Source organism: Lepisosteus platostomus, chromosome 9, assembly GCF_059453375.1.
Source record: "Lepisosteus platostomus isolate fLepPlt1 chromosome 9, fLepPlt1.hap1, whole genome shotgun sequence".
Classification (NCBI taxonomy): domain Eukaryota; kingdom Metazoa; phylum Chordata; class Actinopteri; order Semionotiformes; family Lepisosteidae; genus Lepisosteus; species Lepisosteus platostomus.
In genome coordinates this window covers 50,788,551-50,802,418 of record NC_142619.1, presented here as the reverse complement: position 1 = coordinate 50,802,418, position 13,868 = coordinate 50,788,551, and the positions used below count along the sequence as shown (strand labels likewise).

Here is a 13,868-nt window from a genome sequence, read left to right as displayed (position 1 = left end):
TACCTAAGTGTTTCTTATTTGTAAAGCCCTAGTTTGGAATAATGAATGGATGGGTTATTTGAAAAAAACTTTTAATTTTAAGACTAAATAATCTGCCTTTGCAGCCTATTTTATATTTAGTCAGCATTCCTACCCCTTTCCGTAAACAAGTATTACATTTACAGACTCATTAAATAAAACTCCGTTACAAATGTGAATGGAATTGAACTATTTACTCTTTTAACTCATCCTTCAGACTCAAGCAGCCTCTCAAGAAGCCTTAGAACAAATTAAAGCCACTAATGAGGCAACTCTGAGGAACCAGCTTGAGCAGAGGATCAGAGACCTGGAGTGCGAGCTGAGCAGGGTGCGCAGTAGCCAGCAGGACCACATGTCCCAGCGGGACTCCACGCAGACTGAGCTGGAGCGCTACAAAGAGCTGTACGCAGACGAGTTAAGGTTACGCAAGTCCTTAGCAGCCAAACTAGAAAGGTAAAACAGAAGTTAATGTATTACGTGTTATATATATTTTTTTTTTAATGAAAAACATTCCATCAATCTCCTCCACGGAGATATTCTCGAGCCTTCCAATGATGACCAGAATATAGGGGAAGATAGTAATAATATCTGTGTAGAGGATGAGGGCAGCGTATTCTTCAGGACTTTCCAAGGAGCAACTCGGTGACTACTGGCAGGAAGCATGTGACATTTAGAAATGGTTAAAGGTTGTTAACCTATTCAAGGAAAACGTGGCAGGAACATAAAAAATAAAAACATTTCTAATGTTCTCAATCTGGTCACTGTTCTTCTTTTTTTCCGATTTATTTCAGATCAAACGAGAGGCTGGCAGAAGCCAACACAAAGCTGCTCGGCGAACGGCAGCGCAGTAAATCCTTGATCGCCAGCAGTATTGTGAATGGAAGCCTGACTGCAGGCCCAGTGCTTGACATGAATCAGCTCCAGGGAAGCCTGGGTCCGTTTGGTGGTACCCTTGGGCCTCTGAATAGAAACCTCAGTCTGGGAGGAAGCTTTCTCAACCCAGTGGGAGATGGGCTGTCGCAGAACAGTCGAGTGGAGGCATACCTAGCAAAGGTTGGCTTTTAAAACAGATAATTAAAAAATGGTATTGTGGTGTGTTATCCATAATGCATACATTTCAGAAAGTTCACTAAGATTTCACTGGTTTGGGCTTGCAGTTTTTTCTATGGAATTTTATTCTGTAGTTCTGTAGTTTCTTCAGTAAAAAAAAAAAAACGTTTTCATGGTGTTATAACATCTTTTGTGGCAAAATAAGAGAAAGGTTGTCATAGTTCTGAAACAGTAACTGCCTGTAGTTTAATTACAGTACAGTTTCACACAATTATTGTGTGTAACATCATGGGTTGCATGACTGTAGGTGAAACATGTTGATGTTTTGAAGTATATACAGTTTATGCATGTTAATTTAACATACACCACTGACATATATTTTAGCTCTTCACCTGATGAATTTGTATTGGGTACAAATTTCCTGAGTTTCTTGAAACTGAACCTAGGAGTTACTTAAGGAGTTTCTTTAATCTTTTATTTCCTTATTTCTGGATCTTCTCCTCTGTACTTGCCCTTCTTTCACAGCAATCCCTGAAGTATGAGCCTTGTAGAACTTTGCACTTAACTTCTGTTTCTTACTTCTTCAGCTCCTAGCTCAAAAGTCTGTTTCTCACCTCTCTTCTCTTCAGCCAGATACCTAACAAGGTGTGTAGTTGTGTGTAATTCACTTCCTCTATATATATTCCTTGCCTAATATTCCTTACCTTCTTAGTATTAAGGTATTAAAGTATTAAGTAAAGGGACACAAGAATCAAATTCATTAGGAAAATTTGACACCAAGTAATATTTAATAATTAAATTGAAATTTTACTGGTGAATAAAAATAGTAAGATATTTACTAAGCAAAATACTATAGCTAGGCATCAAGCAAAAATCTAAATGCTGTGATCTAGCTATCCAAGTGCTGCTACTAATAATTTAATAGGTATGTATTACCAATGAATGGCTGTCGTATCACAACTGTTGAGGTGTATTGTTAAAACAAAATTTAAGACTTTAACAATTTTTAATGTTTGGCAGCAAGTTTCATTAATCAAAATTATTGTTAATAACTCCTATTTTTTCAGTAGCTTTTATAAATGTGAAGTATAGCTATAGCCGTTACAGAATCTGAAATAGTTCAGAGGAAGAGAATTTAAACTAAGATAGTTTCATTAGCTAAATTGTCCTTAAGGTGTTTATGCCCTTACTTTCCTAGATGGTAAAATGCACTCTCTGTTGCTGTTTTACTTATTTACTACAAGTGCACTGGAGTTTATAAGCCCTTTTGTTATCTCTGGAATTATTACAAGGCATTTCATTTGTCTTCATTTGTCTCTTCAAGATTTACCAGCTTGTAGTTTTTCATCTTGACTTTCATATTAGTTATCTGATATGCAATATGATATACTGTATATCTTAAGCATGGAGGCACTGATCTGAAATATTATTTGCAGATATTAGTTTAATTCATATGAAAGCATTTAAATAGATTATATAAAAATCCCTCATATAGGAACAAAGGTTGTAATGCAAAACTATCAAGAATTATCTTATTCTTCCTGAAGTATTTTTTTTCCTATGGGTGTAGTACTATCTTTTTATGAAGTATTGAATTTGCTGTAAGTGCAGCTACAGCATATCAGTATATTGTGATTGTGCCATATTGAAAATTTACTTTAAATGAATAGTTTCTCCTGTTTTTATTTCTTATTTGTACTTCACTGATTTCAAGAGTGTATTTGTCTTAATGGATTTCCACTTATGTGTAATTAACTTACTTCCTTTGCCCCCGTTTCATTCATTTAAGCATGAATGGGTTTGAATTACAACCATTAATGTGCAAATGGCATAATTATTTTGATCATATCAGTATGTTGTGTACATTGTCACCTATATTGCCACCTGCACATTTCCAGAATGAAGTGTTTTTTAATCGGTTTATTAAGCTTTAATGAGATTTTTTAATTGAATTCATTAACCAGCCATTATAGGTCTATGGAAAACAGTTCAGTTCTCAAATGGTTCGTTTATATCCATATTACAGTTATTTTGTTTGGAGGTGACAAAATTATGTTAGAAACCCATTTTTGTTTCTTGTGTTTAGAATTATTTAATGGAGGAGTTGGAAATGAAAGATCACCCCAACTTGTGCTGTTTGCCTATCTCAAAGATTGATTTATCCATAACACAGTTTGTAATTAAATTTAAAACCATATGAAATGGATATAGCCACCTAAGTGACCTTCCCCCATGCCCTGTGTAGTTAAACATAATAATAATGCTTTGTGTAATTCCTTAGTGGTAATTGAAAGCAAAAAGATACAATAAAGCAAAAAAAAGATTTTCTTCACATGTATTTCCTCTGACCTTAGTGAGGTGTGTCACTAAGAACTCCAGGCTTTAGAACACAGGTTTTTCAAAGTATTGATGAATAGTGTTAGTGGGGCCAGCAGGGGGCGCTCACCCTGTGGTCCACGTGGGTCCTAATGCCCCAGTATAGTGATGGGGACACTATACTGTAAACAGGTGCCGTCCTTCGGATGAGACGTAAAACCGAGGTCCTGACTCTCTGTGGTCATTAAAAATCCCAGGGCGTTTCTCGAAAAGAGTAGGGGTATAACCCCGGCGTCCTGGACAAATTTCCCATTGGCCCTTACCAGTCATGGCCTCCTAATAATCCCCATCTATGAATTGGCTTCATTACTCTCTGCTCTCCTCCCCACTAATAGCTGATGTGTGGTGAGCGTTCTGGCGCACTATGGCTGCCGTCGCATCATCCAGGTGGATGCTGCACATTGGTGGTGGTGGAGGGGAGACCCCATTACCTGTAAAGCGCTTTGAGTGGAGTGTCCAGAAAAGCGCTATATAAGTGTAAGCAATTATTATTATTATAAGTTAAAAATGTCAGTTGCTTTACAAGGTAAAATGTTTCCATGTGCAAAAGTTGTAGTATAATTGCCAGATAATATTTAATTTTAAAGGGCATTCTTCAAGCTCTTCAATAAAAATGCTTCTCTGACTCAAAAGCTGTTTTTTTACTTGTTGTCTTTTACAGATGCAGAATGAATTGGAGAAAAATATCTCAAAAGAATTAGACCACGGTAGGTTTGACTGTATCTCCTAAATTAACAGTACCAAAGATTAATTTTAGTTTAATGTTTTTTAAAGATCTTTTACTTTTTACATTTATATGCAGCCTTTTAGATTTCTACCTTGTATTGTCAGTCATTTAACATAAATGTTCTCATGATGCGTCATCACTGATATTACAAACCAAACACTTTGTATTTTGTAGTTACTAATAACCGATTGTTGTAGAATCTACAAATGGATTGTGTACTTGCTCAAATTTAAAATTAAAAAAATAATTATAAATTAAAATTATAAACTTAAAATTGAATTATTAACCACCCCAAACAGAATTTGAATTAACCTTTTGCACCAGAAGAAGAAAGGCATATGTTTATATAGGTTTACATTAGTGGCCCTATGGCCTCCTTGACAGTTTTTTTTAAAACCTTGAATACATTCTTTCTGAAAGTTTTGAATCTAAACTCTAAAGATGATGACCTCACAGAGCAGGGGTCAGTTATTGTGTGAGGGTGATTATTTGATTCTTTGATCAAAGACAGTATCTGCAGTGTGTACTGTAGATTACTATAATAGCACTACTTGTGAATTAAAAGAGATCATATCAGAGTCCCACACACTTTTTGCATCATTTCCTCTGGTTTGTTTCACTGTTGATTTTAAAGTCTGGGTAGACTCAGTCCGTCACCTTTTGAAATTTTCAATACTTAAATCAGGTCCCCTTGAAGTAGTGTTCTAAATTCTAAAACCCAATACCATCCCTTAATTACAGTTATATACTTCTCATTATCCATGTTTTTGCCCCAATATTGTCTGCAGCTCTGCTAGAGGAGAGGCATATTCCTTACAGACACCACTGAAACCCATGGAGGCACTCAGCCCTCCAGTTAGGGAATCTCAGTCACTGTCAGCTATAAGACACTTTACCAGTTGAGCCACTAGGGAGGCAACATTCAAGTATACAAGACACCTGATGTTGAATATAATCCAGTAATTCTCCACAGAAGCTCAAGTTGTTCAAAAGCATCTATGGAAGCATCTACTGAACACTTCAGCATTCTTATCTTGCTTAGCAAGAGACACTTCGATTTTGTATTTCTGATTGTACTTTTCTGCTCATTGGCAGCAACCGCAGAGCTGGAAGGTGGGTCTGCCAGACTGTCTCCTGTGGGCTCAGCGGCCGGCTCTCTGAAGAGTGTAAACCTTGATCAGGATCCTGTTTCCAGAGCTACTCAGCAATACTTGGAGGTCTTAAAGAAAAACTACATGATTTAATATTATGAACAAGTGTTACGTGTTATACATGTTTACATTTGAACTATAAACAAGGCATACGCAAACCTCTTTATCATTTGTGCTTTTAGTAGAAAATTAAAAGTTGCACTGTGCTCTTAATTGCTCAGGAGAAACACTACACAACTTCTTAATCTCAAGATTGTCAAGAGCCATATTTCATTAACTGCCTAGGTATTTTTTGTAATTTGTACTTCATCTGTTCTCCCCCCATGTATCAGGTTCACATTGTTTTCCTGGTATGCAAAATATCGGTACCTTTTGCTTGAAGTTCTCAAGTGTTGCACATTATGTGAATATAATGGTCTGTCTGAAATGTATTCTCCATTTTCTAATAAGTATTATACTTATCTTGGAACATTATTGCCATATAATTTATATTCATCTTATATTTGCTATTCATCATTAAATGGTACTTTTCTCATTTCCTAAAATGTCGTGTGTTCTGTGTTCTTGTGCTGGCCAGTTCTCCTAATTCCACTTTAATAAATAGTTGTGCAGCCACAATGGTTTGTTGGTGACCTAAAAGCATATTAGCAATTTTTCTGTCACCAAATTTAAATTATCTTGACAAGGAAAATACTGTCCATGGAAGACACTGTACAAGAGCATGGTCATGTGTGAGATTTAATGTGACATTACAGAGGAACTTGACAATCAAGAAAGGTAGTAACTTTAAAAGACTTAGGTTAAAGCTTAAACCAGCTATCAAATTTCCTAATAAAGCCTCTTGCAAATCACTTCAGGAATGTTACAGATTAAGACTTCTGTAATGAGAAACAGAGCTGCTTAACAATAGAGTTAAATTGAGCTACATTATAGTGAATTCTGTTTTGGAAAGAAAAATTTAAAAATGTGTAATACTCAAGTTCAATCTAGCAATATGTTATCAAGGTAATCAAATTTAGTATTCATCTCCCATCACTGTAGCAAATTACTCAGCCTGTTTTTCCACTCCTATCAATGCGAGAGACTTGAAAGCACTATCACAGCCTGGTCAGTACCTAGATGGCAGACTTCCTGGGAAAAAGTAAGGTTGCTGCAGGAAGAGGTGTTAGTGGGGCCTGTATAGGGCACTCACCCTGCGGTCTGTGCAGCGCCTAATGTCCCAGTACAGTGATGGGGACACTATACTTTAAAAAGGCGCCGTCCTTCAAATGAGACGTAAAACCAAGGTCTTTATTCTCTGTGGTTGTTAAAAATCCCAAGATTTTTCTCGACAAGAGTAGGGGTGTAACCCTGCCATCCTAGTTAGATTTCCGATTGCGTTTACCAATCATGGCCTCCTAATAATCCCCATCTTTGAAATGCCTTCATCACTCTGTTCTAGTACCCACTGATAGCTGATGTGTGGTGAGCGTACTGTGCACATTATGGCTGCCGTCGCATCATCCAGGTGGTGCTGCACACTGGTGGTGGTGAAGGGGAGTCCCCATTACCTGTAAAGCACTTTAGTGGAGAGTCCAGTCTATACTGCACAGGAAGCAGAGGCTACTTGCAGAAATCTGTTCACTATGGTTGCATTTTATAAGCATACTAATGTATTCTGACCAGAAAATACTAATTCAGTAATTGTAACATCACTTTATTCATTCCAAAAAGGTTTTTTTTTATTTATTTAAAATCACCAATTATGTTTTACACATCACAGCTTGCAGTTTTGAACCCGGTGGCCACAGACTGGAAAATGCTTAAATCCAGGTTCTGTCGGACTCCTCTGACTCACCACCTTTGAGCCATTCATCTTTTACTACACCATGGGCAACACAGGCCCATACCAAACATTCATCCTAGGAGGCTCCTGGAGTGGCTGTGACGCCAAGAAATCCCTGATCTACTAATCCAACCCTCCCTTGGGCGTGCTCAGTTAATTCTGCACCACCATTTGGTGAATTCTGGTCACAGGTTATCAGTGACATGACTCTGACTTGACCTTGTGGTCATAAGAGTTCAACCAGTTTTCAGGAGAGCTACTTTCCCAGTTGAGCTGCTAGGGAAACCCCATACTGAAAATACAATTTGTTGGATATAGTACCATTGAAACTACAAGATGCGAGCCCAAACCCTCTCATTTTAACTTAAGAAAGAAGAATATTGTGTAAATTATTATTAAAGACAAGTTTTAAACTTTAATTTCAAACAGGATTAAATAGTCACTTAGTAAAGCCACAAAAATACACAGCCAGTATCAGTATATACACATTCTATAGTCCATAACGTTTTAGCAAAGGAGAGAATTGATTGCTAACAATCTGACCTGAGCCATGGCTTTAAAGCAGAACAGTTTTTTAAAGTCAATTATTTTCAGATTGATTTTTCCTTCTCTAATTTCTGCAAACACTACCATTTTGATAAAGACTGCTTCAGTTTTTACATATTTTCCCTTTTGCTACATGCTTTTTCCTCAGTATCATGTTCTAATCCTTTATATTTTGTTTACAAATGCCACAACATCTTGAGAAGAGTACCAAAATACACTGAGATGTACTCAGATTTTGGGGGTGTAAAACTGCAAAAAGATACTAAAATATGTGCTTGTCATATAAGAACACAGAAGATGTATATACCCAATACCATTGTATTTATGTAAAAAATAGCTTTCACATGCATTAAAGTTTTACTTACAACAACACAGAGTACTTAGCTTACTTGGATAAAGATTTTATAGAAATGCAGTGAAAACAACTTCATTCTTGATAATATAATAAAATTCTTGATAATATAATAAGCACTTCCTGCTGTAGGTTTTATATCAATATGCTGCCAGGGTTTATAAAACCAGATATATTTTAAGCATACTAGTTCAATATGCTTCATTTCCTTTTTTCTCTGTTCCAAAATTACCTAAGGACATTGTCTGAACAAATCTTTAAAAAGTCCTTGAATAATGAAATTCCACATTTCCTGTGTTTATCCAGTTCTATCATTTGATGCTAAAGCTAGAGACATCTGAAAAGTCCTTCTCTGGAGCACTATTAGTGGACAACAGAGTTCAATGGCTCAGCGCGGATGTTGCCCAAATCCAGAGCAGAGTCCGTTTCTTCATCAATTTCCCCAATCACAGCCCTGTCAAAAAAATCAAATGAATGAAATATACACAACACATTACACAGCTTATAAATGTTAAAAGGATACTTAGGAAATTACTACTAACATAAGGTTAGCATACAAATGTATCCAAAATAATATTTAAAAAATGTATAACAATCTGTAAAGTATACAAAATTCTACTTTGCACAATTCAATCTTTGCGGGAAAATGAATGTGGCTGCATTCCAAGCACGTAACCGCATGTGCATGATGTGGGAACAAAATCAGGAGGTCCCCGTTTCTATGAGAGCAGCAAAATCAAAAAGGATCGATGTCGGTAAAAATTGAAGTATATTTTGTGGCAGACCAGCAGGATAGAAAGCAGACACATGGGAAAAATGAGACAGACAGACTAGTTGTTGTGGTCAAATCGTGTTCAGGATAAGATTGTTTCGTTACAATAATAAAATAACCAGTTAGTTCACAAGCTAGTACAGTGATCTAGCTTCAGGACAGTTTTTCCTGCGGGTTAGAAGATACGACAAAGAAGATGTATGTATTCTATATGGCATATTATACAGGCAATTAGACGTTTTGGTGCAATTTAGAAAATGACAGGAGAGTTGCACAGGCAGAAATAATCTGATTTCATGCTGGAAAAGACACGCACTGCACAGGTCACCCAGGAGCCAATTGTATCCCCAATAATCAATTTGTTAATGTACATGAGTGGAGCTGGTTTTCAGCTATCACCTTATAAGGCAGATTTGAAACTTGCTGAATAAAGATGAAACAACCGAACATCAGAATCATCCAGCCATTTTCTAACCGCCTCTTCCAGTTCAGGGTCGCAGGGGAGCCGGGCCCTTTCCCAGCAAGCAGCAGGCACAAGGCGAGGTACACCCTGGACAGAACAGCAGACTGCTGCAGGGCAGGCACACAGACACATCTAGGGCCAACTTTCCCAGAAGACAGTTTACCTGCCAGCAGGTTTTTGGACTGCAGGAGGAAACTGGAGCACCCAGAGGAAACGTAGGGAGAACACACAAACTCTGTGCATATAGCACCCCAGAGCTGGAATTGAATCCAGGGCCCCAGCACTGAGAAGCAGCCAAGTTATACACTGTGCCACCATGGTGCTCCTACATCAGACTCATATCAAGCTAAAATTGACTTTATTTTTGCAACAATCCAGAAAAACTTTTGTTATTAGTGTTTATACTCCAGTGCAATGTTTTCTGAAATGTTGCAAAAAGGTCAAAAGTCACAATTATACTGCACCTCATACAACAAATAACAGCCTAAAGTTTAGAAGCTATAACTTAAAACACAACCTTGAAAACACCATAATAGTAAAATGTTAAATATTTTTTAAAAAGTCTAAATACTTACACATTGTCTCCCCTAACAATATATAATCCAAGCACGACTTGTTCAACTCCCTGCGTTGAACTGAACACTCTCTCATGGCTCTCATCAAGAATCAGATTAATGGTCTGATCAAATCCTTTAAGTGTCCCCTAGTAAAAACAGACAGAATGAACTTAGTAAGTTAATTTATACAATTATAATGTAAGTAACCCAGGATACTTCAAGTGTCTGCCAATGGTAACATTCCCTAACATTTTTCATACCAAGATACATAGTCTAAAAACATCCTCACAACATAGCTCAGATGGGTAGAAGCATCAGCATGTGTAGGCTGAAAAGGAAAAAGTAATAGGTTTATTCCATGCTAAAAAGAGAAAAAAACAAAGTTTCAGCTGTGGAGAAACACTTACACCCGAAAAGTTGTTTTCTTTCTTGTCTCTTCAGCATGGAATAAACCTATTACTTGTTGCCTCACAATATACTGTAGTGCTTTCTTTGATGCTATATACAGTAGATACTACTATATTACTAGTCCAACCACAGTAGACCTACCACAATCATTCTTCCATCTGATGTAATAATTGCCACGGTGCCTGTGTTCCAATAGTTAAGGAATAATGCATTGGTGGAAAAGTCACAAAATATATATTATTTTAGATCATTACTCCATCTCATCTCTACATGTTCAAGTCCATCTTAGAATTAATGACGTCTACTCCTGCTTTGATATATCTCAGGAACTGACTTTTCCTAGCCTGGACATTCAAAGATTTTCTTTCCATATCACGGAACGTCATCAAAAAACGCTCCAGGTGTCTGGATGTTAAAAGTATGTTTTATTTATACTGGTTTAATTTTGATTGCAATAAAAATGAAGCGCAGAAACTATGAAGCCCCATACTTTCTCAGACTTTGGACACTCACTCACTGGAATATTTTTCCTTTTTTTTTTTCAAAAACGTCTTGAAACCTCAAATACTCTTTTCTAGCTGCTGCACAGCTTAATTTAAAAAGCACTACTTATACGGTCTGCTCTACAATCATGCACAAAGAGGCGATTAAAGTTTTAACATAAAAACTTAAAATCGGGTAAACTAGGTCTGCAACGGGTATGACATTTAAAAGCTCCAGATTTTGTTATACTGAATTACAATACCTACCCTACCCTAGTTTACCTAAATCTTAAATATGAAATAAAGTAAAACCTTTTGGACTACTATATGTTCAGAACATTACGAAGCTTCGTTTTCGTTTATTATATTGACTTATTAACATTTTGCTACTGGTAACACTATCTTCAACTAGGTTAACAAAGTCTTGAATTTTTTAATTAAATTCTAATTTGAATGCGGCACTACGTTCGTGTTCACATAATTACACGGACATCTTTTTTTCCCAAGTATTGACCATTAGACCACATTGAGGCTTCTCTGTCGTTTTTATTTTGTGCCTATGTCCGCTAATCACAACGGTGTTGAAAATGCATTCGCTAGGCCCACCCTGACAATTCATAAGCCTTTACAAGCGACAATTCACACACATAAATCTATCACATCTGTCCACTCATTACTTCAGAACTCTAAAAACAAACGGGTTAAGGATACGGTTGATATAACTCTCCAACGCAGTAGACATGATTTACCCAAAAACTCCAGCTTTCGAACAACTGAGCTTGATTTCAAACAGATACTCTCCTCGTAGCTAACAAATCACACACAGCGGAAATAGGAATGATGGGAAACACAGGCCCAACTAGATGTTCACTGATACATCGATGTTGTTGCACGTCACTAAGATTGTTTTCCTACTTTATGAAAAAACCATCCGAGAATCAAAAACATCTACACACAAGAACAATATAATTGTTCTTCTATAACATGGAACATTAATTTCAGGGATTTTAGTTTAACATGTCCGAATAAGATAACAGAATTCGTTAATATCCAATTAGCTTTCTTATTCTTAACATCTTTTTTTGTATTTTAGTGTAATCTTCAATTTCTGTTTTAAACATCTTCATGTTTGGAATTGAAACAATGTATTAATATATAGTTTTTCACAAATTAATAAATTAAGCAGAAATATTTATTTTGCATCCAGGTTTGTGCGTGTGAAATTCAGCTACAATCCCGTTACGACGGGAAAAACTCGTAAAGGTTTCTTTTTGCAAGTTGCAAAACACGAAATTTATCAAATTCAGTTTTGAATTTAGATGTCTGATACAAAAACATCTATGCACATTATAACCTTATTGAAGAGACGTACACTTTCTGCAAATTATCATTATTGTTAAAAGATAGAGACCCTGTTTGATAATACATTGTAATAATGTCATGCTTAGATATTCCTAATACAAAGATTACGATAAAGATCTTTTTCCAATATATTAACACCACCTAAAAAAGATGTTAATTCATTTGTTATGTAATTGTAAACACTTTTATCCCCTGTAAGAAAAGCTATGACTCCTCTAGAGACCGCATCAAAAACTGCATGAAAGTCTCTGAAATGGACATTTAAAAGTTCTCTATGAAGTAATTAACATCATCTCTCACTAATTATCTCACTAATATAATACCATTTCCATGCCATATTTAGAAAAATACAGTATTTTTAAATATATTTTATATAATTCCCATTGGGATGGCATGGTGGTGCAGTGGTTATCATGGATGCTTCACAGGGCTGGGGTCCTGTCTCCAGTTCCAGGGGAGCTATCTATATGGAGCTGTGTGTTCTCCACATGTTCACGTGGGTTTCCTCAGAGTGCTCACGTTTCCTCTAAGAGTTCAAAGACATACTGGCAGGTTAATTAGCTTCTGGGACAGGTAGGCATGGCGTGAGTGTGTTTCTGTCTGTGTATGTCCTGCAATGGACTAAAGTCCCTTCCAGGGTGTATCCTGCTTTGTGCCCATTTGCTTGCCGATAGACTCCAGCTCCCTCGCAACCCAGTACTGGAAAAAGCAGTTAAAAAATGGATGGATATAATTCCCATTAACAAAGATTAGAATGTTTTCTTTGGGTTTATTTCTATGATACCTATAAAAAATTGATTTACCTCTTCACAAATCTTATTTTCTTAATATGTTACTTTTTGTTTTACTGAGATAACACAAATAATGTTCAAATTACAGTCCTCAATTGTCAAAATGTAAAATTAAACATGATACAGTCACAGTTAGTATTGGCAGAAAAATACAAACCTTAAATCTCACAATACCCATACTGCAGACTTGTGACAAAAGGCCAGATGCATGGCAAGAAGTGGCAGAAAATTCACGTTTTTGGCCTAAATGCAAAGCATTTTATCTGGTACATGCCAAGTATAGCATATCACCCATTCAGCACCATCACAACTGCCAAGCACGGTAGTGTCAACATCATGTTATGGGAAAGTGTCTTGTCAGCAAGGACTTGAAGGATTGTGAAGAAAGATGGAAGGCACAAAGACGCAGTGAATCCTAGAGGAAACCCTACTTGAGCCACCCAGGAATTTGAAGATGGATGCAAAATTTACATTTCATCAGGAGCAGAGCAAGGACCTGAAACACAAGGCCAAAGCCACACTGAAGCTGTCTGTCAAGAAGACAGTAAATGTCCTTGAAAGGCCCAGTCCAGAATTTTGGAACTGTAAGCGAAAGAAACTGAATGTTTTTGAAATTTTGGAGGTTTTGTTTTGAAGAGTGTCAGGGTGAGACAGGAACTTGATTATGTGGAGTCTCAGGGAGAGACTGAAATACTGTAAACTGAGTGTTTTGAAGACGGTAATAAAGGTGGCTTCTCAAAGCGCTTTACAGAATGAGAACAACAATAAATAAAAAGAATACACAAGAGGAGACCGTGGATGGTGGTACTAGGAAAAGCAGAGGGGTGAAGAATGGAACCAGTTAATTAAAGGTTCTTCTAAAGAAGAAGGTTTTGAGTCTGGATTTGAAGGAGTTTAGAGAAGGTGACTCTCTGAGCTTGGGGGCATAACAGGAGAAGGCCCTGTTACCCATACAATGTAGATGGGCTTGGGGTACAGTTAGGAGACC

At 36.8% G+C, this 13,868-nt stretch overlaps 2 protein-coding genes across 11 annotated transcripts in view; one reads left to right on the top strand and one right to left on the bottom strand.

The window, feature by feature from the left end:
* Positions 1 to 5,867, top strand: part of LOC148655185 (alanine and arginine rich domain containing protein) — a 46,871-nt gene extending 41,004 nt beyond the window's left edge. For 9 of the 10 annotated variants that reach the window (XM_088645463.1, XM_088645466.1, XM_088645464.1 and 6 more), the window contains 4 exons: positions 236 to 471; positions 810 to 1,071; positions 4,106 to 4,151; positions 5,267 to 5,867. In XM_088645463.1, the coding sequence (XP_088501589.1) occupies positions 236 to 471; positions 810 to 1,071; positions 4,106 to 4,151; positions 5,267 to 5,415 (693 nt within the window). In that variant the 3' untranslated portion in view covers positions 5,416 to 5,867. Of the gene's footprint in view, positions 1 to 235; positions 472 to 809; positions 1,072 to 1,655; positions 1,714 to 4,105; positions 4,152 to 5,266 lie in introns of all 10 variants that reach the window. The other variant, XR_015941207.1, reaches the window with a different exon arrangement.
* A 1,669-nt stretch (positions 5,868 to 7,536) lies between these two features.
* lsm8 (LSM8 homolog, U6 small nuclear RNA associated) lies at positions 7,537 to 11,579 on the bottom strand. The gene is made up of 4 exons (XM_088645474.1): positions 11,439 to 11,579; positions 10,387 to 10,427; positions 9,856 to 9,983; positions 7,537 to 8,499 (listed from the first exon to the last, which is right to left on the bottom strand). Exons 1-4 carry the CDS (start codon positions 11,467 to 11,469, stop codon positions 8,409 to 8,411), a joined length of 291 nt encoding a protein of 96 aa, XP_088501600.1. The 5' UTR covers positions 11,470 to 11,579; the 3' UTR covers positions 7,537 to 8,408.
* Between the last annotated feature and the right edge of the window lie 2,289 nt (positions 11,580 to 13,868).

Bases quoted from the DNA above. Each gene is read 5' to 3' on its own strand.
- lsm8 (XM_088645474.1), bottom strand. From the start codon at position 11,469: ATGTCTACTGCGTTGGAGAGTTATATCAACC. The intron at 10,428-11,438 runs GTATCCTTAACC...ATTGGAACACAG, and splicing joins GTTGGAGAGTTATATCAACC to GCACCGTGGCAATTATTACA. The intron at 9,984-10,386 runs GTAGGTCTACTG...TGTTTTTACTAG, and splicing joins CAGATGGAAGAATGATTGTG to GGGACACTTAAAGGATTTGA.